General features: G+C 42.7%; 2 protein-coding genes across 4 annotated transcripts in view; one reads left to right on the top strand and one right to left on the bottom strand.

The window, feature by feature from the left end:
* Positions 1-2,417: 2,417 nt before the first annotated feature.
* Positions 2,418-21,933, bottom strand: nbr1b (NBR1 autophagy cargo receptor b). 3 transcript variants are annotated; one of them, XM_033971464.2, is made up of 23 exons: positions 21,675-21,933; positions 18,662-18,724; positions 18,551-18,569; positions 17,707-17,729; positions 16,672-16,860; positions 14,492-14,569; positions 14,124-14,380; positions 13,932-14,057; positions 13,642-13,848; positions 12,765-12,924; positions 11,738-11,821; positions 11,299-11,484; positions 10,167-10,277; positions 9,010-9,085; positions 7,239-7,316; positions 5,970-6,176; positions 5,686-5,865; positions 5,445-5,613; positions 5,071-5,319; positions 4,770-4,855; positions 4,023-4,101; positions 3,680-3,773; positions 2,418-3,274 (listed from the first exon to the last, which is right to left on the bottom strand). In XM_033971464.2, exons 1-23 carry the CDS (start codon positions 21,774-21,776, stop codon positions 3,116-3,118), a joined length of 2,982 nt encoding a protein of 993 aa, XP_033827355.1. In that variant the 5' UTR covers positions 21,777-21,933; the 3' UTR covers positions 2,418-3,115. The 3 variants fall into 3 exon arrangements, with proteins under 3 accessions (XP_033827355.1, XP_055079763.1, XP_055079764.1); XM_055223788.1 differs by having other exon boundaries at positions 5,686-5,856; XM_055223789.1 differs by having other exon boundaries at positions 5,686-5,841.
* Positions 21,934-22,633: 700 nt separating this feature from the next.
* The window catches only part of mettl22 (methyltransferase 22, Kin17 lysine), a 28,779-nt gene continuing 25,807 nt past the window's right edge, over positions 22,634-25,605 (top strand). Inside the window, exons 1-2 of the mRNA XM_033971121.2 lie at positions 22,634-22,801; positions 22,879-23,008. Of these exons, the coding sequence (XP_033827012.1) occupies positions 22,907-23,008 (102 nt within the window). The 5' untranslated portion in view covers positions 22,634-22,801; positions 22,879-22,906. The remainder of the gene's footprint in view (positions 22,802-22,878; positions 23,009-25,605) is intronic.

The following is a 25,605-nucleotide window of genomic DNA, read 5'->3' as shown; positions in this document are numbered from 1 at the left end:
AGGGCCTACTTTTAGACCAATTTCACAATCCTATCATATAAATTAACAGAACAGTGCTTCCACACATTGGGGATAGTTCTCATGTGAAAATGAGTAGAATCAAGCCTCAAGCTCACTCATAACTAGATTGCTGTTGTCAGGGCACTTGACTTAAGGTCGGATTTAATGAAATTTCTGTTAGGGACACAGAAACTTGAAAAGTGATATTGTGAAAACCTGCAGTAGATATCAAGACATTTTTTGTTGCGCAAATAAGGAGTGGGGACCTGTACAACATACATTTAAAAGTTTGGTTCTATCTCCTTGCAAACCAAAGTTATAAGTGTTTTCAGTTTTTATATTGTCTTAAATGCATTATCAGCAACTCAAAAGCGCTTTTAGACCAACTTCACAATCCCGTCATAAATGAACAGCACAGTGTTTCCACAGCACATGTTTGGCCAAATTTGTATTTTTGATGAAAAATGTTGGAGGAGATGTCAAAAGATTACAATGAGTGATTTTGTCAATCCCAGATTTGATCCAATATGCCTGACTTCCTGTAGGGTCTAGGGCAGGGCTATGATATCATTTTATGACTTGATGTCACTTATTTTTGATGCCAAGTTTCATTTGTCTACAATGACATTGTTCTGGACCCATTGGTGCAATGTAAATCCATATTTGAGGTGGAGCTACTAAGCCATCTTTCATTATTTTTTTTCTCGTGGGTTCCATTTAAAATTAGAGCTCACTGAAATAATTTTTGATTTTTAGTCTGAGCCGAACGAGTTGCTGACTAGCCGTCCTCGCACATTCGTTCTCGGGCCCTAATGATTATAATAATAATAATAATAATAATAATAATAATAACAATTCTTCTTCAACATTCTTGCTTGAGCCCTAATAATGTTAAAGAGGGAGTATTTTACATCTATGGAGCATTAATTAGTAACACATATTTAGATGAACCATTGTTATATACATTGTGTATTTATGGAGAATAGTCACGTGGGAGCATGGATATCGTAGGCTTGTTTGCGGCGCATTGGACAGAATTTAGAGCTTCAAATAGTACCTGGGAGGGATTGCTAAATTACTGAGACATGCATGGTTGCCATCTAAAACATCTTCAAGCATCTTTCAGGCAACATTATAACACGGTACAAAGCTCAAAAAGAAGATTTTGTGTAATACCCCCTTTTAAACTACACGTTATGAATACCGGTAGTCTTTCCTGTCATGCACTTTAAGGCTGTTTGTTGGCATTTGGTCCTGGGTTGGGTTGGTCAGAAATAAGACTGCATGTCTGTGTCTGTACAGTGCTTTAATCACACACATTTTGCACATTTACAGAAGATCAGAGACAAATAAATAAATAAATAAACCAATCCATCAGTAGTTTTCTACACTTTCCACCGAAAATGCTTGTATTAGGTGTGTGGAGCCCTCTACTGACTACAGGTGATATAAAGCCCATAAAAACAATGAAATGCGCCTATTTATTACATAAAACTATGCTCAATGTTCAGTATTATAGCATGTTTATATGGGAAAGTTGTTGAGCTCACACCTGATTTAACTGGGACTAAACCAGGACTAGAACAGTACCTAACCAAGTCTCCATCAGGAGACAAGTTAGATCAAACCAGGACCAAACCAGGACAAGGGAATGCATTCAGTTAAACCAGCCTGTACAAGTACCAGTACCAGTGAAACAACTAAGGTTTAATTTGGATTGGCACAACTCAGATGATCAGAGGTGGGTAGTACTCAGTTACATTTACTCAAGTACATTTATTTTAGTTTTTTCCCCCTTTTGTAAAATTGTACTTCTCTTGGGAGTAGTATATTGTACAGTAGTATAACTGTACTCCTACTTGAGTAATATATTGTGCAATGTAACCATACTCTTATTGAGTAAAAGTTTTGGTTCCTCTTCCCACTGTAAGTCTACAAGTGACAAAAGCTTAATGTTGACAATATGAAATGATCTGAACATATGTTCTTGCACTGCTCCTTCAGATATGATTTGATTTGTCTCATATTTAAAGTTTTGTCCTTCAAATGACATTAACTTCAATTAGATATTACATTACTCTTGAGCAATTTTTGGATCAATACTTTGTACTTTAAGTAATACACTCTGCATTCTGTACTTAGTAATAGTATTTAGAAGTAGCAGTACTATTACTTGAGTACATTTTTTGACTACTCTACCAACCTCTGGATAACTGATATTGACACATTAAGGGAAATTATCACTTACATATTCACATGTGCAAAGTACATCTCGACGCTATCTCATAAGCCTTTCTGAGCCTAGCCTCACTGAACTTAATGCTACAAGCTAATATATTATTTTGTATAATTTAAGATAATAAATATGTATAACTTACACACAGTTCAGAAAAAAACAAAACAAAACTAAAACATATGAATGACTTTCAGGTGGAATCGTGCTCCTCTGTCAGTGGTAAAGGAAAAACTGACAATGCAATAAATTAAAGAGGGGGTATTTTACTTCTGTGGGGTATTAACTGCTAACACATATTTAGATCACCATGTTACCTTTTATTGTCTCAAAATGATATATTTGTTGAAAATAATGTATTAAAATGTTTAATAAGTTTCAGTCCCCTCCATCTTTTGCTCCCTTAGTGATTTCCTCTTCAGAGTGCTATTGCAACACAATCACTGTACATCCTGCTAATGAAACTACTGCAAATTGCATTAGGTTTGTCAAGTTGTAGTGTATTGTATCTTGCTTTTGTATGTTAACGAAGACTAGGATACAATAAGCATGTTTTTGATGAGGGAACAACATTATAACATGGTAGAAAGCTCCAAAAAGTTGATTTTGCATAATACCCCCTCTTTAACTTCAAATAACAGTCAAATACTGTTAATACAAAATAATGATCTAAGAGTTGGGCATATTTTGGTCTCTAAAGGAATCTTAGTTACAGTAAAGAGTGTCGCTAACTCCCTCTTCTTTCTCTTCCTCTTCATCAGTTTGATACAGGCATTGCGGGAAGGCTGAACTAACTTCTGATTGGTTGCTGTTAGAAAGTGGAGCCTGGTGGGTGAGAGTGCCTGGGGCGTGTCTGGGCTGTGCCTGAGCCATGGTCAGGGGTCAGTATTCAGCTTCAGTCAGATGCACCAGTTCATTGACCACGTCCAGCAGATTGTAGGTGTGTTTGAGAAGTAGCCGCTGGTTCAGAACACGGTCCCTGAAGCCCATCTCCTGCAGGACAGAAAGCATGGCGTCCTGCGAGGAGGCGTCCACTGGCGGCTAGCATGCACACACACGCACGAGGAACAGAACAAGGTTATCCACATGAAATTTCAAATGGTACAAAGTTCAACATCTTCTATGTTAGCACAAATATTATCAAATTATTGTGATAGCCATGTCCTACATATGAAATGATGCTTGTTATGGCATATTTCAGTGCCTTCACTGATGGCTTGTCTCCATGGTGATATTACTGCTTTGATCAAAATATCCCACAGTATCTATGCAGACAAGCAGGTGATACCATAAAGTGATTCCATCAGGCCATAACATAACAAGTAAGGTCAGCGGAGAGGCAATTCAGAAATCAGTTGAGAATGAAAAAAGCATCCATCCAGCTAATAATTTGCTGATAAATATGTAGTTCCTTTATCTGCTGAGGGTACAGTTGAGCAGACTGACCTGAGGGGGGCCCTGTCCGGTGAACAGAGCCTTGTAAGCAGATGCTGCCACAGACAGTGCTCCTTTGACCAGCCCACTAGTCAGCCCTGTGTCGCTATCAGAGGAGCAAAGGAAACACAAGGATTGTTGTTAGTTGTGGGTTGCCAGTTTCAATGTTGATATCCAATTGATTTAAACCTAAAATGACTCTTGAGGCATGGCCTGTTCATATACTGAGAATGAGAAAAACATGTATGTGAGGGTGTAAGCTACATACCCCCCATTTAACAAGCATTAGTATTGCCTGGATAACACACCGTAACAGTAAGAGTGAGATTTGCCTGGGATCTGCTTGGAATGATACCTGGGATCTTCTGAAGGCTCCTGCTCTGGCTCTATAGAAGGTTCTCTTCCATCAACCTGATCCTGGCCAGAGTTAGAGACTGTGGAGGAAGAAACATGGGTCAGACCTCACCTGTCCAGCCAAAACCACATGTTTTGACAAAGCTTTAGGAAAAACAAGTGGGTCTGAAAACGTATCCTGTCTCCCTGATTCCAGAGAGTGTGGCTGACAGGTGGATCAACCAATCAGAGAGATGCATGACCCATCCATGTCAAGCTAAATATGGCAGTTTAGGAGTAAAAAAAGGAAGAAAAGGAAGAAAATAAACCAACAAACAGCTGGATTTCTGCAGACATAACAATCACAGCATTAACTCTTGTTTATCGCAGGTAAAAGAAGTTACATATTTTGTTCTGAATGATGCGAGACATGGTCAGACCTGTGCACATTGGGAGCAGAGAGTCAGACCTGTGAAGACTGGGAGCAGAGGGTCAAAGAAGGTCAGACCTGACCACACTAGGAGCAGAGGGTCAGACCTGTACATACTGAGAGCAGAAAGTCAGGCCTGTGCACACTGGTAGCAGAGGGCCAGACCTGTGCACACTGGGTGCAGGGAGGGTCAGAAAGGTTCAGACTGCACACTGAGAGCAGAGAGGGTTAGACCTGTGCACACTGAGAGCAGAGAGGATCAGACCTGTGCACACTGAGAGCAGAGAGGATCAGACCTGTGCACACTGGGAGCACTGGAGTATGAGACATGCTCCGTACCCTGGGGAGTGTCCGGTGCATCACAGTCCTCTATGTCCCTGTCTGCAGCAGCGCTCTGAGGCTCAGTTGCATCAGGGCTGTCCGACCTGGAGGGCACACAATAACACAATTTACACATTATAAAAAAACCCCCCAAAAAACCCAATCACAATAATAATGGTTGCACAATTAATCACAACAAAATCACATCAAAAGTGCAACTGACACAATTATTATATAGCAAACTGAAAAGGTTGCAGTTCTTTAGATAAAAAAGTATCCAGTGACAGAGTGATCAGTGTTGAGGAGAGATGATGCTGACCTGGGAGCCATAGGGGGAGCCACCACCTCTGGAGTCAGTGGCTCCTGGTCCAGTGTCTGGGAGGTGCACAGCATGTCGTTAGCACTGCTGGGGGACGGGCCTCTGTCAGGGGCCCCAGAGACAGCAGAGGGACCAGGAGGGTCAGCGGATGGGTCAGCAAACTGGTCAGCAGAGGAGTCAGCTGAGGCATCAGCAGAGGGGTCAGTGGGGGTTCTAGCAGGAACATCTCCAGGCTGTGACAGAGCAGAGCTATAAAACAAATGCATATAAGTCAAACAGATAACTCATGCAGAAGAGTACAATATCAAGTTGTGCAGATTCGTGACAACGGACCAGAAGATGGACCACTGATCTTTAGACAGGTGGTAGCTCACCTGTACATGGAGTCCCCCAGGGGTCGGCTGGTGTCGAAGCAGTCAGGTAGGACGATGATATAGTCCTCTGAGGAGGTGGAGGAGGAGCGGCTTCTGGTCCTGTCAGTGTGCTGGTGCCCCTGTGTGGGCCCCAGACAGAGGCTCTTCATAGTGCACTGGCCCCCCTCATCTGTGACATCACACATCAGGAACCAGTATTAGCTTTGGGTAAGTCTATGTCATCATTTAGTCTGCCTCATACCTGCAGCTGTGGCTGGGGCCTGTAGGTGGGTGGGCACAGAGCGGGGCCCCTGAGCAGAGCAGGGGCCCACAGCAAGAGCGGGGACCACAGACAGAGCCTGAAGAGGGGCTGGGAGTTTGGACGGGCTGGTTCCTGGGCTCTTCAGACTCTTCACAGCTGAAGACAAGGGCACTGTGTGAGCTCAGGGACACACAGATATAGAGAAGACAAGAGTCAAACCAAAGGGAAGAGCACACCTGAGGGTGCCAGCAGACCACTGACCACACGCTATTGTGCACACTCACCACTGTCTTTGACCCCTGGGGCCTCTGTGGCTCCTGGCCGGGGCTCTGGGACAGGTCTGGATTCAGGGACCTTCTCCAGTGGCATAGAGCGGATGACGGTTTCACACACAAATTGAGAGCTGCTTAGATCCTCCTGGCCCTCCTCCTGCGCTGGGACCCCAGATGGCCCTGGAGCTGTGGCCCCTGAAGCAGCTGTGTGTGTCATGTCTAAGGGTCACAGAGTAAGGGACCAGTGAGTCAGCCTTTCAGTGTTATATAATAGAACATAAAACAGAGAGGGTCAGAGAGGTTGTTCTGCTCAGAGTAAAGAGAATGTCTTCACTACACTACATTTTTATTTTAAAATATAGATTAAACTGACTGGTAATAGTAATGTTCAAAAATGTTGATAAAGTAAGCAACTGAGCCATAGACTGTACAATAGAAGTGGATTGAGGGAGTGTTCAGCTCAAGCCAGATAAACCAATCAAGGCTAGAAATTCTCATCTGCAATCAAGACCCATATTTGGAAATCCGGATGTGCAACCAAACAACCAATCAGAAGCAGGGTTGTTGAAGGGTTTTGCCCCGTCTTGCCCACATTGCTGGTTTGGAGTGGGGAGTGGGCACTTGACAATAAACCATGATAACTGATGATCACTCCTGTTGCTAATGCTACTGGGAGTGACCACGGGAAAGAAGACACCTGATTGGTCTGTTATTAATGTTCAATTCTTAATAGAACAAAATTGTGAAATAAAAACACCAGGATCATGTAGAACAGGTTAATACAAACAGTTTAAGAATGACTGACAATGGCTGACAAGGAACCTACAGCTTTCACAAAGATTAAACTTTGTGGCATTTTTTACTTATTTAGCTTAGCTTTGGCTACACTCTATATCCACTCTTGCTAAGCTTAAGGACTGATTGTTCATATTGCTCACATGCTCGTTCATGTCGTACCATGTGACTGCTCTAACCAAACTAAACTGTCATGAACAGGTTTAGGACATGGCTCAAAAGTGCTCTCGAAGCATAAACATTATCATTTATTTATTACTCCCCTGCCTTCCTTCGCGGTTGCTTCACTCGCTCTTGTCGTGCAAAGTCTCAAGGGGGGTAGCTCAACTATGCATGGTCGATGGGCAGGACAGGACCAGATGCACCTAGCGGCTAAAAGCTAAACTAGAGACATATGCCAATGAACACAACCCATTGATTTTAATGGGTAGCCATGATCAGGTCCTGGGTCCTGATCTCTAGAGTCCATGGTGTGAGTGTGCTTACCCATGATGCTGTTGATGACTTCAGCTTCCTCCTGGATCAAGCCCAGTGTAGGACCACCTTTGTCCTGCAGGGGACAGTCTAGAGGCAGAGGAGAGAGGCAGGAGTCAGGTCTGAACCAAACTGATCTAATTTGGTTCTGTCCACACTGCAAACTATAATCCTCTCAAGTTAAAATAGCTAGGATCTTTTTAGTCATTTTGACCAGTTAAAGGTGCACTATGTGATTTTCATGGTCTGTGATCTGCTTGTCTCCATGTATATGTTCTTACTTTGTTCCATAGTATAATAATTAAACATAGATACCTTGCATTTATTCATTTACAGATATACTATATCGTTCCCATGAACACAGATCTGACTTGTAACTTGGCCTGCTGGCGTAACCTACTGGTCTGAAACACCACCCAGAACCACATTACAATTAGAGCTGCTAAACCTCCAGCACCAGGAGGACTAAAGAGGAAAGTCAGGGGGGAGGAGGTGTCTGGATAAATGAGGAGCAGTGTGATTGGTCTAACAGGTATCCACACTTCAAACTCTACCCCTGCACCCTGGCTGTAATCAAGGCAGTCTTTTGTGATGCCATGTAGTACTTGAAAATGCAGAAGCCACTAAAGGCAGCACACAGTTTTTTTGCCCCGAAAGATGAGAATTTACCTAATTTGCAGGATGACTGCCTAATCCCTGATTCATCCAGGTATAATCCATACCAAAAGAAAAAAAATATTTTGGCAACTGGACTAAAGCTTTGTCCGGTCAGGTTTCAGAGCACTAAGCCAGTTGCCCACCAGCAATCTGGCCAGAACTGAAGAAGCTGCTTGGATGACTGGTGAAATGTCTTCACTCTAAAACTTTTGTCCAGTTGACAGAATTTAATTGAGCTTTTCCTATAACTACTAATAACTATATAAGAATACTGGCTTCTTGACCATCAGTCCTGCTCACACTAACAATACCAGACGAGTATTCGGCCATCAGATGTTACCCTCGTGGGTACCATCTGATGGCCACTAGATTACCAGATCATGAGTGTTATTGTACTGTTTGAGTGTCATATTACTGTCTTGTTTACATTCACAATATCAATAAGGTACAGCGCTATCAGATGCTACCCTCGTGGGTATCATCTGATAGCAACTACACTGTATTTATTCTGTTATTTGTTGTTTATGTCCTGCACTTTAGCTCCTGTATTGTATTATGTTGCATATATTTTATATTGTATTGTTTATGTCCTGCACTTTAATTCCTGTATTGTATTATATTGCTTATATTTTATATTGTATTGTATTTTTTCACCTGTTCAGGGACTACAGACGGAAACTAGCTTCGGCTATAATCTGGTGCAAAGCATCTATTAATGTTTTTTTGCACACTGTCCCTTCAAATAAACTAATAAATAAATAAAATAAATAAATAACTGTTAACTAGTTATAGCTAAAATAGTTTTTAAATTACTAGGAACCGTTTATAATGCTATTACAACACCATATACAGTTCAGTAGCAAAAACAAAACTTGGTTTAGTGCTTAGTATTTCTTGCTCTAGATGTGTGGGCTTGTGTTTTTGATTGGATCCTATATTTTTAAGAATAAATATCTGTGTATAATGTGAGGAATATTACTCAAATATTTAACTAAATAATACTGAAACCAGCATACAAACTTTACTACAAACGTAGAAATCTTACTCAAATCTAAATCCATATTCAGAATGCATTGCTTCATTGAGTGAACATGCTGAGGGTACTGCTGTAATCCCCCTCACTCACCTGCAGGTGAGCTGTTGGGGACACTCTCGAGCTCCTGTACAATGTTGATGTCGAGCAGCTCAAAGGACAGCAGGTCCTGTAACATACACATGTGTCACTGTGTCATGAGTCCCACATGAGGGGTAGTGGACAATTAATACTTTGTAGCTGAAATCATCAACATCAACATTCCCTGGGGGTGTAACACTAACTGAAGGCACTACTGCTCTATTAGACTATATTTTAACACAATCTGAAGAACTGATTTAGTTGGAACTACAATAGGTGAGATGATTTGCACTCCTAAACAATTCTCTCACACATAAAATTACAGTTACTACTTAGTTAGCATTAGCTAACAGCTTTTCAGTCACTCTCACCTTTTTGTTGAAAATCAAACAACTAAACAGGACCATGAACGCTCATATTGCTCCTGAAAATATGTTGTTTAAATCCATTTTGTATTTTTTATCGCAATCAGTTTGGTCTTTTTAATGGACTGCCAATCTTCTGTCAGTAAAAGAGAAATGAGGAATGGAACAGACGGAAGACTTGGGAGGAAGACCTGTGAGCATTCTGTGTGTTTAATAATAAAAAGTCTGTACTGTTTATTTTCAGAAAATTAATATTGAAATACAATATTATATGTTCTAGTAGACATAATCAAATAAAATAAAAATTGTGTTCAATCAATATGAATATGAGAAAACTTCATTTTAATATCATTAAAAAAATATTAAAACATAGTTTGTGTTTCTACATTTCATTTTCATTATTTATTTATTTCAAGCAAATGCAATGCCTAATGAAAGACATCACTGTAAAATGTCATCACAACAAAGAACCATGAAGTTGTTGGCCTCTCCTATGGAGAACTGCAGATTGATCTAGAGAGTAGCTGATTTTTTTAGTTGTACCAAAATGACTATGTGATGCTAAATGTAACAACGATTAAGAGAATAAAATTGGAGAAGCAGTGGACGTATGCCGGCGGCAGTGAAAACAGGAGTTTATTGGCTATATGGCATCTTGAAAACAAGCGCTTAGAGTGCTCAAACATGCACGATTCAGAGTAAATGGGAAGGGGAAACAACTATGGCATCGTTGAAAGCACTGAAAAGCAGATTTTTCATAGTAGGTCTTCTCTAAGGAACTGCAACAAATCACATCACAAGTACCTGAGCGGTGAGCAGCTCCACTGAGGGGATGCAGTACTCCTCTTGGTCCACAGACAGCAGAGGGGGCGCTGCAGCGGCACACAGCTTCTCCTTGTGGATGGGATTCCTGCCCTGCTGACAAATGTCAGGTTTAGAATCTCAGGCAAATGGCAGTATTTAAAAGTGCCCTATGTAACTTTATCGGTGCTTTGCCTGGAATGTTTCACTGTATGGCATTAAACTTGGAATGCAGTTTTTGTACAGGTATTTTTGAGTAATTTAGTAATTGGATAAATACAAGATAGATAGCACTAAGGACATACTGTGTAACATTCTAATTTCTCCATGGAATGTCTCCATGAATTTTTCCAAAATCTCAGTTATCTTGTGCTTTACCATGTACCACTTTTGAATAAACCTTTTGACAAAAAATACTTTACATATTTACATAAAACAGACACAAATGAACTAATCTATAAATAATTACAGAGGTATAAGCATTTTATCCATATTTTTTATTTCAGTTTATAATATTAAAATATAGACTGCAAGAATGTTACATCACGTGAGAGCAACAAAACTAGGTTAAAGGTGCACTGTGTAACTTTTCCAGCTGCTTGTCTCCTGCTTTGACTGGCACGTTACACAATTTGGCATTAAACTTATTTATCCTGCATATTCAATTACATGTGTTTCTTTTTTTGTGTGTTAAAAACACCTTGAAAAACATGCATTCTTATTGACAATGGGCTCACCACAGATCTGACGTTTAAAGGTGCACTATGTAACTTTTCTAGTGAGGGGTCCGTCAAGTGCTTGTCTCCCTGGAGATGTACCGGTAATTGCTTTGCCTGGAATGTTCCACATTATGGTGTTAAACATATGTAGTTTTCATTTAGTCAATTATGTGAACAAATTTGCACCTAAAATTTGTGGAGTGGGGTCCCCTCTCCACTCCATTTGACCTATAATGTGGCTTGGTAGTATTATCTCCTTGTCTCCATGTAGATAAAAATGTTAATGCCATACTGTGGAGCATTGCAGGCAAAGATCTCCACAGAAACAGGTACCTTAACTTCATGGAGAATCCGCACGGTGCACCTTTAAAAATCATGTTGTCTCTCCTGATACAGCCCCTGACCTCTGACCTTACCTGTGGGGTGACACACGGGGATACCAGGATCCCATCGGCAATGACAGGGGCAGGGGCCAGGGGGTCAACCACGATGCTGCACCACACCCGGGGCCCAAACTGCTCCCCAGCATGAGCCAGGCGCCAATGGGATGTGTAGGAGCCTTCCACAGGAGGCGCACACAGGGCCACGCTCACTACCCCCACCTACAGGAGACAGGCAGCGCAGGTCAGGTCAATTCAAGTCAGCAAAGCACACATAACTGTAGTGTCTTTTCTTAAAGAGACTGGTTTTCAGAAATAAATGATCACATATGTCATATTATTAACATGTTGTTATTTGTCTCTGCAACATGTGATGTTGCAACAAGAGATGTGATACTTTTGGGTACATTTTGGGAAAATTTGACTTTTCTTTTACAAATCTCGTAAGTGACTAGTTTGGAGTATGTAGGCTTACCTGGCCAGGCTGAAGGAAGGGCACAGACACCTCTCTCCAGCGCTCCCCTGAGCCCACTGCCAGGTTCCCCCACATAAACTTCAGCTGCAACACACACAATACTGAGTCCAGACCAAAAACCAGACCAGAGACTAGAGATGGGAGTATCAGTATTGAAGTGCTGATACTGACACAATACAAATGTAGGTATCTATACTGTTATTAGACATGCAATATGTTACACAAATATCAATTCTAATTAACATATATGTGTGATTATATTATATATATACAGTGGTCCCTCACTATCTCGCGGTTCACTTTTTGTGGTCTTGCTGTTTTACGGATTTTTTGTGTGCAATTTTGTGTGCAATTTTGCATGCTTTTTTTGCATTGTGTTCTGCGTCCTGATCAGCTAAGGAACATGCCGTGTCTCCTGTACAGTACAGAATGCTTTCAGCTTGACAAATTTACATGAAAGTTCGATCGCACTGTGACTCTGAAGTGCTGTATGTTTGCAGGTTTTCTCCCCGACAAAACGCATGAAATGTTCTGCAGCGACAGAGGCACCTACGTCCGCGCCAAAAAGGGCGAGGAAGATGCTAACCATCTCAGAAAAAGACTTCTAGACATGCTATGGGAAGGTAGAAGCTGTAGGAAAACAGCATAAGGACGACAGCAGCAATAAGTTTAAACAAGGATGCAAAAAGGGTTGTAACTGCCCGCAACAAGACCATTGTCTTGTTGCGGGCAGTTGTATATTTTATTTATATATATATATATATATATATATATATATATAGTAATTTCAACTGGTTGAAGATCAGGCAGTTGCTTATACTATGTAAAAGTATAGGCAACTGCCTGATCTTCAACCAGTTGAAATTACTGACTGTCTTTCTGTCTTTTGAAAAAAAAAAAATCTCTGACACACAATACTGAGCTCTCACAAGCACCAAGACCAGCCTAGAGACCAGACCAGTGACCAGACCAGAGACAAGACCTATGACCACACTTGAAACCACATTAGTCTGACCTCCGTCCGTACCTTGGTATCTTGAGTCCAACCCACGCTCCCGGTGTTTCTCATCTTCCAGTATTTAATGAACTTGGTGCCCGGTCGGAGGCGGGTCCCGTCGGGCAGGTTCTCGTCCAGGAAGGTGGCGGTCATGGCAGGGACAGCCAGGGGGCAGGGCCGCTTTGGACGTCTGCAACATCAAGGTACAAAGTTCAACTTGTATTAAATTAAACTCTAATGAAGGCTGTGTAGGACTTACACCGTGAGGAACTTATGCCGTGCAGAACTTATGCCGTGCAGAACTTATGTTGTGTAAGGTCATTTTCACACTACCACTAGTTAGGTCAACATAAAAGAGCATTTTTTAGTGGTGTGCTTGGGCTGGTGCAAACACCACAGTCGCATTCTGGACCGCATTAAAACCCCACTCCGAGCATGCTTTTAACAGGTGGCTTCACTCGCACTTTGGAGTAAGGCACTTGCAGTTTGAACATGGTCGACCAAACGCAGTCCGCGGTGCAAGTAAAAGTGTTTGGAATTAGGAAAAAAAACCAAATCACTTGGATCATGTTTATTTGTATGAATGGGCGCTGCAGAGTTGCTGTTTGACAAGTTCATCTGACAAGGCCAATTTAATATCAGGCAGTCTTCGCCTCCCTCTGTCTGTGCAGGTAAGCATGTGTCTGTCTGTGTGTAGGAGGTATGCTGTTATGGACTTGTTTGTTTTGTTTGTTTTTTCTTTTTGTATTGTATTTTAAATAAGGCAACCATGAAAAAGAGAGTCGAGTTCTCTCATTGGATTCCCCTGTATGAATAAAGATAAATACTGTAAAAGGTGAGTAACAATAACTGGTGAGTAGGACTTACTCGGGCTGTTGTGTAGGACTTACTGGTTTGTAAGACTTACTCAGGGCTGGTGTGCTGAGTCGCGCGGGGCTGCAGCAGGACGGGGGAGGAGCATCCTTCCCGGTGGGTGGAACTCCACTGTATGCCGCGCCTCTCCATCCTCAGCTGCTTGCGGATCTCTTTGACCTCGGCTTTGAGCAGGCGCTTTTCTGCTTTGAGCCGCTGCTTCTCTGCTTTGCGAAAACTGCGGTCTCCACGACGATAAAACCTAAACACAGGACTGGTCACATACAGGTTGTGTGCAGTGGAACAGGGGATCAGAGCAATCAGAAGGGGAGAGGAGTACTGTACCGGCTGTGGTCCGGAGCCGGAGAGCCGTGCTCGGGGATGGACAGAGGTGTACGCGCCCTCACCAGGTTGTGGCTTGGGTCATGGGAGAAGCTGCAGGGCTCACATAGAGTGCAGGCAGTGCAGACACTAAGCACAGACACAGGAGGTCAGAGAGTGGAAACTTACCTCCCCCTTTCCCCAACACATCCTCACCTGCACTGGTATCCTCCTCCGGTGGTCTGCCCCCTGCAGGCAGAGCAGGACGGTGTGGCAGAGGTTGGGACTCCAGGTAGGGCAGAAGAGGACACCTCAGGGACCATAGGAGGCTCAGTTGCTCCCGCAGTCTCCCCGCGCCCAGAGGCTGCCGCCCCGCTCGCTGTAGCTCCACCCACTGGTTTATGGATGCAGCACTGTCCTGAGAACTCCCTGCAAATCTTCTCCACGGCCTCTCGCACCACCTGGTCCTTGAACTGCACAGTAAGAAGTAGCTCTGATTAGATTAAGTCTACCTTTTAGAGTCATTTAAAATTTCTATAAGCCCCATTATCTCCTCTGCAGACAGTAGGGGATGCTGCTCTGACCTTCTCCATGTAGGATGTGAACCAGGCTGGAGGAGTTTTGTCTTCTTCTTTGGTGCCCTTCATCTCCTTCAGGATCATCTGACCAACACAAACATCATCAAAGTGATAAAGGCCCTCGCCACTCCTTGCGACCGCAGGTTACACATCACCGCGAAGCAATGATTTTATATATATATGTGTGTGTGTGTGTGTGTGTGTGTGGTGGGGGGGGGGGGGGGGGGGGGGGGGTGGTCTCATCCCCTGGCCTGGGAGCTGAGGGTCCTGCTCAGTATCTTTGCTGTTCCTAGTACTGCACTTTTCTGGACTGAGATGTCTGATGTTTTTCCTGGGATCTGCTGTAGCCACTCCTCCAGTTTGGGGGTCACTACCATGACTGCACCAATGACCACGAGCAACACTGACACCTTCACCTTCCAGGTCTTCTCCAGCTCTTCTTTCAGCCCCTAGTATTTCTCTAGTTTCTCATGTTCCTTTTTCCTGATGTTCCCATCACTTGGTACTGCAATGTCCACCACAGCGACTTTGCTCTGTTGTTTATCCACCACCACAATGTCCGGTTGGTCCATCACCATTCTGTCAGTCTGTATCTGAAAGTCACGCAGGATCTTGACTCGATCATTCTTCACTACCTTTGGAGGCGTTTCCTACCTTGACCCAGGGGGCTCCAGTTTGTATTCTGTACCATTTATTTCTGTACACTATGCCTGCCCCTTGGTTATAAGGCTCCATGTATGCTTTCCCTGCCAGCATCTTACAACCTGAATATATGTCCTGGATTGTCACAGGGGCCTCTTTGCACAGCCTACACCTTGGGACTTGTCTGGTGTGGTAGATCTGGGCCTCTATCACTCTGGTACTCAAGGCCTCCTCCTGCGCAGCCAGGGTGAGTGCCTCTGTGCTGTCCTCCAATCCAGCTCTCTCAAGCCATTGGTAGGATTTCTTGATATAAGCCACTTCAGTTATGTTCCGGCTACTTTGTGCAACATTATGGGAAAGTCAAAAGAAATCAGTCAAGATATCAGGAAGACAATTGTGGACTTGCACAAGTCTGGTTCATCCTTGAGTGCAATTTCCAGATCCTTGAAGGTGCCATATTCATATGTTCAAACTATTATATGCAGGTATAAACACTATCGGAATGTTCAGCCATCATATCGCTCAGGAAGGAGAGGGGTTCTGTGTCTCAGAGATGAACATGTTTGGTCTGAAATGTGCATATTCACAAAAGAACAAAAGCAAAAGACCTTGTAAAGATGCTGGCTGAAGCTGGTAAGTGTGTCATTATCCACAGTGAAACGAGTACTGTACCAACTTGGGCTGAAAGGACACTTTGCCAGGGGCAAACCATTACCCCAAAAGAAACAAAGCCAGGTAACAGTTTGCAAATGGACACAGGGACAAAGACCTTAATTTTTGGAGACACATTCTATGGTTGGATGAAACAAAAATTGAACATAATGAGCATTGTTACCTTTGGAGGAAAAAGGGGAAAGCTTGCAAGCCTGAGAACACCATTCCAACTGTGAAATACGGAGGTGGCAGTACAAAATAGATGGCATCATGAGTACATCCTGAGAAAATCATGTAGAAATACGGAAGCGCCATCTCAAAGCATTAGCCAGGAAGTTAAAGTTTGGGCACAAATGGATCTTCCAAATGGACAATGACCTGAAGCATACTGCCAAACTTGTTACAAAGTGGAAGGACAACAAAGTCAACTTTTTGGAGTGGCCATCACAAAATCTTGATTTTAATCCAATTGAAAATGTATGGGCAGACCTGAAAAGGCCTCTGTGAGCAAGGTGGCCAACAAACATGGCTCAGTTACACCAGTTTTGTCAGGAGGAATGGGCCAAAATTCCTGCCAATTATTGTGAGACGCTGGTGGAAGGATATCCAAAACGTTTGATCCAAGTCATACAGTTTAAAGACCAAAGACCAAATACTAATGAAATGTATGTGAGCATCTGACTTTGAAGAAAGTAATGAAAAATTGTCCAAAAAAAAATCTTTTCTCATTATTCTGGAATTTAGCAAATAGAAATAATTTCGTCTGATTTCCAAGTCAGACAGTGAGAAAAAAAGTCCATGTGTCTTTTTATAAAGAGTATGTAAACTTCAGATTTCAACTGTAATAAATGTGCTTATTTATTCATTTATTAGCTATGGCTGACACTCACCATGCCTTGGTCGGGAACAGCTGCCTGGACCTTACGGCTGACCACTTGGGCCAGGGCAGGACATGGTTGTGGAGGTCTGAAGCCTCTCTTGGGTTCGGTGGCGCTGGCTTTGGTGGTGCTCACACGGGTCTGTTGTCCTCGCACCTCATACACATTGATCTGCAGCCGGTTTCCCTGCTTGGCTGCACTCTGAAAGAACACATATGAAGGATACTGGCCTGGTCTCCACTTGTCCTGGGAACTTTAGGCTTTGCGGGAGCCTCAAAGTGACACATTTATGAGATTCCCAAATCCTTAAATTATTCACATCCTTGCCATTTTTCGGCAAGGATATGAATAAAAATACTTTCACATTTTTCACCAAAATTTTAGGCAAGGCATTTATAAACATTACAACCAAGACTCAAATACATTTATTTGAAACATTGTTAATGCTTTGTTTTCAGACCTCATACTTTAAGTCCTATTTCAGTAATGTATTACAGAGTGTAGCAGTACTATTACATGAGCAATATATTGCGCAGTATAACAGTACTCTTACTTGAGTGATATACAGTATAACAGTACTATTACATGAGTGATATTTTGCACAGTGTAACAATATTCTTACCCGTGTAATATATTGTACAGTGTAACAGTACTCTTACATGAGTAATATATTGTACAGAGTAACAGTACTCTTACATGAGTAATATATTGTACAGTGTAATAGTACTCTTACTTCAGTAGAAGTTGTGGTAACTCTTCCCACTGTAAGTCTACAAGTGACAAAAGATAAAATACTGCATTTTGTACAGAGTATTTGATATTTTGTCTTTCCAATTACATTAACTTCAAATGATAAGAAATTATGTCCAGATCACTCTTACAGTTACACTGAGTAGTTTCCTCAAACGAGAAATGTTCTACTACTTTGTACTTCTACTTGAGTAATATCATTTTTGAGTAACACGATTTTTTTTTAATAATAAGATTTTTTTATCTACCTTCTCTGATTTTTCAAGGATGCCCATAGAGTTTGCAAAATAGTCTTACCTTCAGTGCCTCTTCATAATCCACTAGAATGAAAACACAAATCATATTTTAAATTTTGTAAATATCACATTCATTTTTTATAGTACTAAAGCGGTACATTTTGACTCTCACGCCAACATAAAGCTGTTTCTACATATATATTGTGTAGTTGCATTACTGAGGCTGCATTAGAGGTGCACTATTCAACTTTTCTGGTCAGGGGTATGCAAACCACTTTTCTCCATGGAGATTTGTTTGCTTTGCCTGGAATTTTCTACAGTGTAGCATTAATCTTCTGTATCTCTGTGATACAAGATGGTGACACTGGGCCAAGTATATTTCTAGCAATAAAAAACATGCAACTGAATAAATGCAAGATAGTCAAGTCTAATAACATAGTGTGGAACATTCCAGGCAAAGGAAATACATCTCCATGGCAGACCCAACACCACAAAGTTACATAGTGCATCTTTAAAGCAGGACTATTATGCAAAATTGACACTTAAAAGATTTTAACCATGTGATAATCTTTTGCCTCATTCAAGTGAAAAAAATCTGCTACTCGCTAACGTGATGTGCAGCTGTCCATAGAAGGGGCTGGCAACTTCAGCACCCGCTGTTGTGATGACGTTTATGGCGACGCCAGCTCCCACTGGGCTCCACCGTTTTCTAACGCGGAAATCAGCAGACTTGTTTCTTTTAGTAAGCCATTCAATATTGTGATTTAAAATGTCCAAACTATAACATAATGATCGACGGGTGTCATAGATTATAACTAGCAGAAACTAGCAGATTATAATATAGCAGACACAAGCACAAAATGTCTGCTTTAAGAGTGGATGCTGGAATGTGGAGGTGTACATACCTTGGTTGTTGATCATCTCCTGGTAAAGAGAGACATTACAAGACCATCAGATTATGTTTTATTTGTTTTTTTCAAAAGAATTATTCTGAAAATTAAAATGATAGTTCTAACCTCCTCGTTCTCCTCATCATAGTAGGTAAGCTGCAGACTACACAGCCCAAAGGAACGTTTCATCTGAAATGGACATCACAAAAACATGACATAAGACATGTGCTTTTTAACACCAATGTTACTCATTTGAGAATCTGGAGAATTATTCCAATCAAATTAACATTGTAATTTCAATGGTCATTTAAAAGCTATACTCTGCTCCTCCTAAAGAGTGTGGTTCTCGTCCCAGTGGCAGAATACTGCACCAGGTTTATATTATCGAGTCCTTGAGGGTTCACGGGAGTTTGCCCAACCGGTCCACATGTGCTTTGTGGAACTGGAGTACGCATTTGACCGTGTCCCTCGTGGTGCCCTTTGTGGGATCCTCTGGGAGTACAGTGTGCGGGGCCATTGCTAAGGGCTGTCGGTCCCTGTATGACAGCAGTAAGTCAGACCTGTTCCCGCTGCATGCTGGACTCCACCAGGGCTGCCCTTTGTTACCGATTCTGTTCATTGTATTTATGGACAGAATTTCTAGGTGCAGTCAGGGGCTGGAGGGGGTCTAGTTTGGGAACCACAGGATATCATCTCTGCTGTTTGCAGATGATGTTGTCCTGATGGCTTCATTGACCCAGGACCTTCATCAGGCACTGGGGCAGTTTGCAGCCGAATGTGAAGCGGCTGGGATGAGAATCAGCTCTTCCAAATCCGAGGCCATGTTTCTCGACCAGAAAAAGGTGGCTTGCCCTCTCCAGTTCGGGAGTCCTTGCCTCAAATGGACGAGTTCAAGTATTTCAGGGTCTTGTTCACAAGTGAGGGAAGGATAGAGCGCGAAATTTACAGACGGTTCAGTGCAGTGTCTGCAGTGATGCGGTCGCTTTATCGGACTGTTGTGGTAAAGAAGGTGCTGAGCCGAAAGGCAAAGTTCTCGATTTACCGGTCAATCTACGGTCCTACCCTCACCTATGGTCATGAGCTTTGGGTAATGACCAAAAGCACAAGGTCATGGATACAAGTGGTCGAAATGAGGTTCCTTGGCAGGGTAGCTGGGTGCTCCCTTAGGGATAGGGTGAGGAGCTCAGTCACGCATGAGGAGCTTGGAGTAGAGCCGCTGTTCCTCCACGTCGAGAGAAGCCAGCTAAGGTGGCTCAGGCATCTGTTCAGGATGCCTCCTGGATGCCTTGGGAGGTGTTCCAGTCATGTCCCACGGGAGGAGGCCCCAGGGAAGACCTAGGACGCGCTGGAGGGACTATATCTCTCGGCTGGCCTGGGAACACCTTGAGGTCCAACCAGAGGAGCTAGAGGATGTGTCTGGGATGAGGGAAGTCTGGGAGTCCTTGCTTAGACTGCTTCCCCCATGACCGGGCCCCGGATAAGCAGAAGAAAATAGATAGATGGATGGATGGATGAAAGGCTATAATAAGGTAAAGTAATATTATCTGCTCCATCTTGACCCGCTCCTCTGAATCCTCTGCTCCATCTGACCCTCGCCTCAAAACAAGTATGAGTAGGAGTACTTAATTTGGACTACTTTCCAATACTGAGTACCGATACCATATATATATATTTTTTTACAGAGGTTTGATTACAATGGTAAATCTAATTAATTTCATGGGATTTTTATAGTATAACCTAATTTTTCATCTTAGAATATTTATTTGATGGGCTCTTTCAAATTTCTACTGAAATAAGTGTAGTTCAGTATAATTTCAATGTGATTTATTTACAGATAAGCACCTGGCTTTAAAATGTACCATTTCGTCTTTGCCGACAGCCCTCCGCACTAACTGCTAACACACCACTGTTAGCATAACAGTGACTGCGATCTTACTTTTATCAAGGCCATACTTTCACCAATATGGACATTCTATGGCTCTTTTAAAGGTTCTGAGCTCTAGTCAGTCGCTAAATTTGTTTGTCAATTATAATAAGGTACAGTGCATGCACAAGCAAATAATCATCAGCGTCACTTTGCCAAGTCAACATGCTACTGTAGTAAACACAAGCACTATGTTGATATACTTTCTGAACTGTAAAAACCTTTAAGAGTCCTAAATATTTTTACAATTCATGTGACAAACACATGATTAAAGATGAGCTTAATGTGCACAACAGTTAATGTGCTTCTTTATGGTCTCATCTGCTCAGCGGGTACTGCTCATCTGAGAGATCAGCTGTGAGCGTCAAATAAGACACAGTGCAGTTACAGTATCTGCTCTTGATATCAGCAGCCCATTGACGAGAACGAGTACGAGTATTGGCACCTGGTATCGAACCGATGCTGGTATCGGTGCATTCCTACACACTTCTCCATCTGACTCTCGCCTCTGCTCCGTCTGACTCTCTCCAGTGCATCATCTGATCCTCTGACCCTCTTCTCTGCATCCTTTACTCCATCTGACCCTCGCTGCATCCTCTCCTCCATCGGACCCTCTCCTCTACCCAATCTGACCTTACCCTCTACATCCTCTGCTCCATGTGACCCTAGTTTAAACTGAGCTGAAAGACATGTCAGAACTCAATGGAGGAATTTCCTGTTTAACTGTGAGATTGCAGAATGGCACACAGTTCAGCATCTTCTGCCTGCAAAAATAACCTAACGTGAAATCATTATTTTTTGTAAAAATGTATAAATAATGATTTGGGGTGAGCTACAATACAATCTAAGAATAATGGTGTGGTAATAATGTTAATAGAATTAGCTAATAAACCATTAGTGCTATCCAACACTTTAATAGCATCCTAATCCTAGATCTTGAACGCAAGTTATGGCGCAAACGTGCAACTAAAATGGATAAAAATAATTCATGATGTTGTTTCCATGACGACAGCTCATTGTGATAATCAGAGATGTTCACTTAATCCTGAGGAGCCCGCCAGCACTGCTCTAAAAAGAGGCCACAACAGACGAGGTTAGCCTGTCTGCGGGTCAGGAGGTGCATCCAGAGACATCCTCCGTCTGGACCTCCTCTAAGCCGAGGCAGAAGAACCTCCGCTCGCCGTGAGAGAGAGCCAGGCCCGCTCCGCTGCTTACCATGGCCTCCAGAGACTCCCAGCTCTTGGTCTCGGAGCCCGACAGCAGGAAGCTCTTGGAGTTGCCTCGGAAATTGACCTTGAGGCTGATGTAGAGCTCCATGGCCGCGGCTCGGGCTCCAGGCGCCTGCTCTTCCGCCAACAGATGGACACGTTCGGGTTAAGCTCCGTGAGGCCGCTGTCACCGCTGTCACGGAGCTACGGGAGCTACGATAGCTACGAGAGCTACGGGGCTGGACACGGCTGTGTTTACATCAGCACAGAGGCCCGCCCACCTGCGCCACCTGACCGGAACACAACAACAAAAAGGGTTTAAATACATAAATAAAACTAATCCCGCAGGGTAATAGGATTTTTGTTCTGATAGATTTAAATTATATGAATAAGACAATGTTTAAAATCTAAACGGTTTCAAATAAATAGATCCTTGTCTCATTGTTTAAGTTTTAATATTTAGTTATACGCACTATACACTTGAAGTATTTTAATATTATTTTATTTCATTATTATTATCATCATCATCATCATCATCATCATCATCATCATCATCATCATCATCATCATCATCATCATCATCATTATTATTATTATTATTATTATTATTTACGTTTTTGATTTATTTGTTGTATTTATTGGACTGAAAAAAAATTCGTCGTTACTGTGAAAATGGTCCAGAGTATGGTTTTAACTTTCTATTTCCATGGAATAATGCACGTGACGCACCACCTCCAGAAAATTACCTTTAACCAAAAAGTAGGTTGATGTATGAACACCGATTTAAATAACTAACAACCAGCTGTAACAGACCCAGCCATTTATACAATTACCTAGGTTTAGAGTTAGGCCCAATTCTTTTAAAAGAGCATTGCTTGTATCCATCCTGAAGGTGGCAGCGTAGGCCCACAGAGAGCGCGAACACTCTGAAACACACATCACGCAGCGCAGAAGAACTGGTGTGACCGCCATTGAAAGAGCTGTCAAAACCAAAACAACCCGGATTATCTACATTTATCTAGTATCTTAATACAAGTGTAAAGGCGAGACCGTGAAGCACACTCCGTTCCAGGTTGCGCGGCTCCGGTGACTGCTGCTCCTGAGAGAAGAGAGAGGCCCCGGGAATGACTGATAGTGAGGAGGAGTGTCAAAAAGCATGTGTGCTTTGAGAAACTGCTTTTTTGTCATGTTTTTGTGTTGCTTGCTTTCAGAGCAGAACCAGAGGACACGGGAGGCCCAATGGAGCTCGGACACCGTAGGTCACAGAGAAGCCCGCCCCCTCAGCCTGCCCAGCTGCCCCGGTCTGACCAGCTCTTGGCCGCCGAGGACCTGGGCATGACTGTGAGTGTACTGCTGGTAGTTAGTAGCTTATGGAGTGTTCTTTCTATAGCAGTATTATAGTTTTGGGTTCACGTGACATAACTTTGTAAAATTCCTCTAGTTTAAACAAAGCTGTAGGACAGGTCAGAATTCTGGGGTGGAATTATTTGTTTGACTGTTACATTGCAGATTTGTTGACCTGGTTTATGGTTTATATCTCTGTAATTACTGGACCTATCCACATGAAAGTATAAATTAAATAAAGTGAAATTATTTTTTTCACATTTGCTTCAGAAAATGTATTTGTATTAATCTAATCATAACTATTGTGTAAATTAGTCAAGCACTGGCCCACGTCAACATAGAACTAAAATCAAACCTAGGATACCACATTGTGACAACATGGTAATCTAAAGAAAGTTCAATTAATTTGTGTTGAAAATTACAGTCTATTGTCAAAAAAATAAAATACCCTTATTTTATTCATAAAATACCCTCTCATGTTTGGCCTCTTAGGGTTCACCAGGGTGAACTCCAATATGTGGCGACTGAGCTGTGGGGCAATGAGCAAGCCCACACCAGCTCGCCGCCGCTCCCCGCAGGCCACGCCAGAGAAATGGAGATTCCAGCCCCTCTCAAGGAGTTGGGTTCCAGAGCCCAAGCTTTGCGTGGAGGCGAGGCCAACTATATCTAGTCAGTAGCGCTCAACCTCCCGCACAAGCCCAGGCCCCCCCCCCCCCCCCCCCCCCCCCGAGGTGATGTTCCATGTCCCCAGAGGTAGTCTCCATGTCCGGAGATCTGGTTATCGAGGCCCCTGCCTTCGACTGCCACCCAGATCTCTCTGCACTGGCCCCTTATGGCTCCTACCTGCGGGTGGTGGGTCCAAGGGGGGACGGCCCCACCTTACTCGTTCAGGCTGAGCCCAGCCGGGGCCCCGGCCATCAGATGTTTGTTCTCGAGCACCCACCCCAGGCCTGGCTCCAGGGTGGGGCCCTAGTGATGCTGGTCCAGGCGAACTAGCGAACCTTGTTCTTGTACTCATCATAAAGTGCTTCTGAATCGCTCTTAGTCTGATCCATCCCCCTGGACCTGTTTGCCATGGGTGACCCTACCAGGGGCATGAAGCCCCTGACAACATACCTCCCAGAATAATTCGGCTGAACCAGTATTTGGAAGCCAATATCCGATTCATCACATTTTTCAGTACCGGCATCAATGTCTGATCCCAGTATTGGATTACTGCATCCCTAGTATTGCATAGTAAGTTTAGTAAAATGTATTTGGTTCTTAAAAATAGTGATATATTGCTGAATATCTTGTGCAATACATTGCATGAATTGTCAAATCGTGATAATATCATCATCATTGTAAGTCATGTTTAATTCAGTCCAATTCAATTTATTTTTGTAACGCCCAAAATCACAACAGCAGTTGCCTCTTAGGGCCGAACATGAGAATTGATTTAAACAAGTTACATAATCAACAATGAAACAGAAACAGACAAGCAAATTAATCAACAGAAAACAAGCAAATGGAGAACTGTTCCTGAACATCCCCTATCCTTAGACCCTCCTTCTTGGCAAGGAAAAACTAAAAAATCCCAGTGGGAAAAAAGGAGAACCACAGTGAAGGAGAGATCCACCCCCATAGACGATCAGGCTGCTAATGTGTCTAATGCATCCATTTGCTGATAGAGTTCAACATCGTCTGGCTGAAATCAAATCAGTCATGTGATCACTAATCAATACATGGACCTCCTTTTCTTACCTTTTTTTTTTTTTTTTTTTAACTCTACTTCTCACTTTTTAACTCTTGTATATTGTACTAATGTGATGTATTTGTTGTACTTTTTACCTGCCTGGGGACTGCGGATGTAAATTAGCTCTGTAGCTATAATCCGGCATATTTACATTTGTTTACAACAGATGTTCATTAATGTGCATTGTCCCTATCAAATAAATAAATAAATAAAATAAATAAATTGTAGGGCCAGAGCCCACTCAACTAAGGAACAGAGGGAGGCTTATCCATGGGAGGGTGGGGGCTATCCTAGCCAAGTATTGGGTCACCCAGCCAGGTGAGGGAAGAGAGGGTCCAGGTCCACTCAACAGGATGAGGGCACAGGAGGGCATCTAGGGTCCAGCCATCACTGGGCAGTCACTGGCCAGGCATCTGAAACAGTTGCACTCACTAGAAGGGAGTGGGACAGGGAAGAACATGTAAATAGCATTGAACGAACTCCAGGTGAATAGTGAATGGTGTTGACAGGGAAAATAGGAGGAAACAGGATACTTCTCAAGTTACCATACTTCCCCCAGCAAAGCTATGTCTAAGGCAGCTTAACTAAAACTGCAGGTTTTATTTTTGCTCCTAACTGGCCTGGCCATAAGCTAATTCAAACGTTTTAAGCCTGGTCTTAAATGTAGAGACTAGGGGGCTTCTTCAACATAGGCACATAACAGACTAGTTTGGTAAGTGAAAGCTCTGCTTCCTACTGTTCATTTAGACACTCTAGGAACCACCAGTAGTCCTGCATTTTGAGAGTTGAGTGCTGTTTTTGGATGCTACGGTACTATAGCATCTTGCAAATACGATCGGGCCATGCTCTTTATGGTTTT

The sequence above is a fragment of the Periophthalmus magnuspinnatus genome, chromosome 8 (genome assembly GCF_009829125.3).
Source record: "Periophthalmus magnuspinnatus isolate fPerMag1 chromosome 8, fPerMag1.2.pri, whole genome shotgun sequence".
In the NCBI taxonomy this organism is placed as follows: Eukaryota; Metazoa; Chordata; class Actinopteri; order Gobiiformes; family Gobiidae; genus Periophthalmus; species Periophthalmus magnuspinnatus.
The sequence above is the reverse complement of the archived record's forward strand: the minus strand, read 5'-3'. Positions and strand labels throughout refer to the sequence as shown.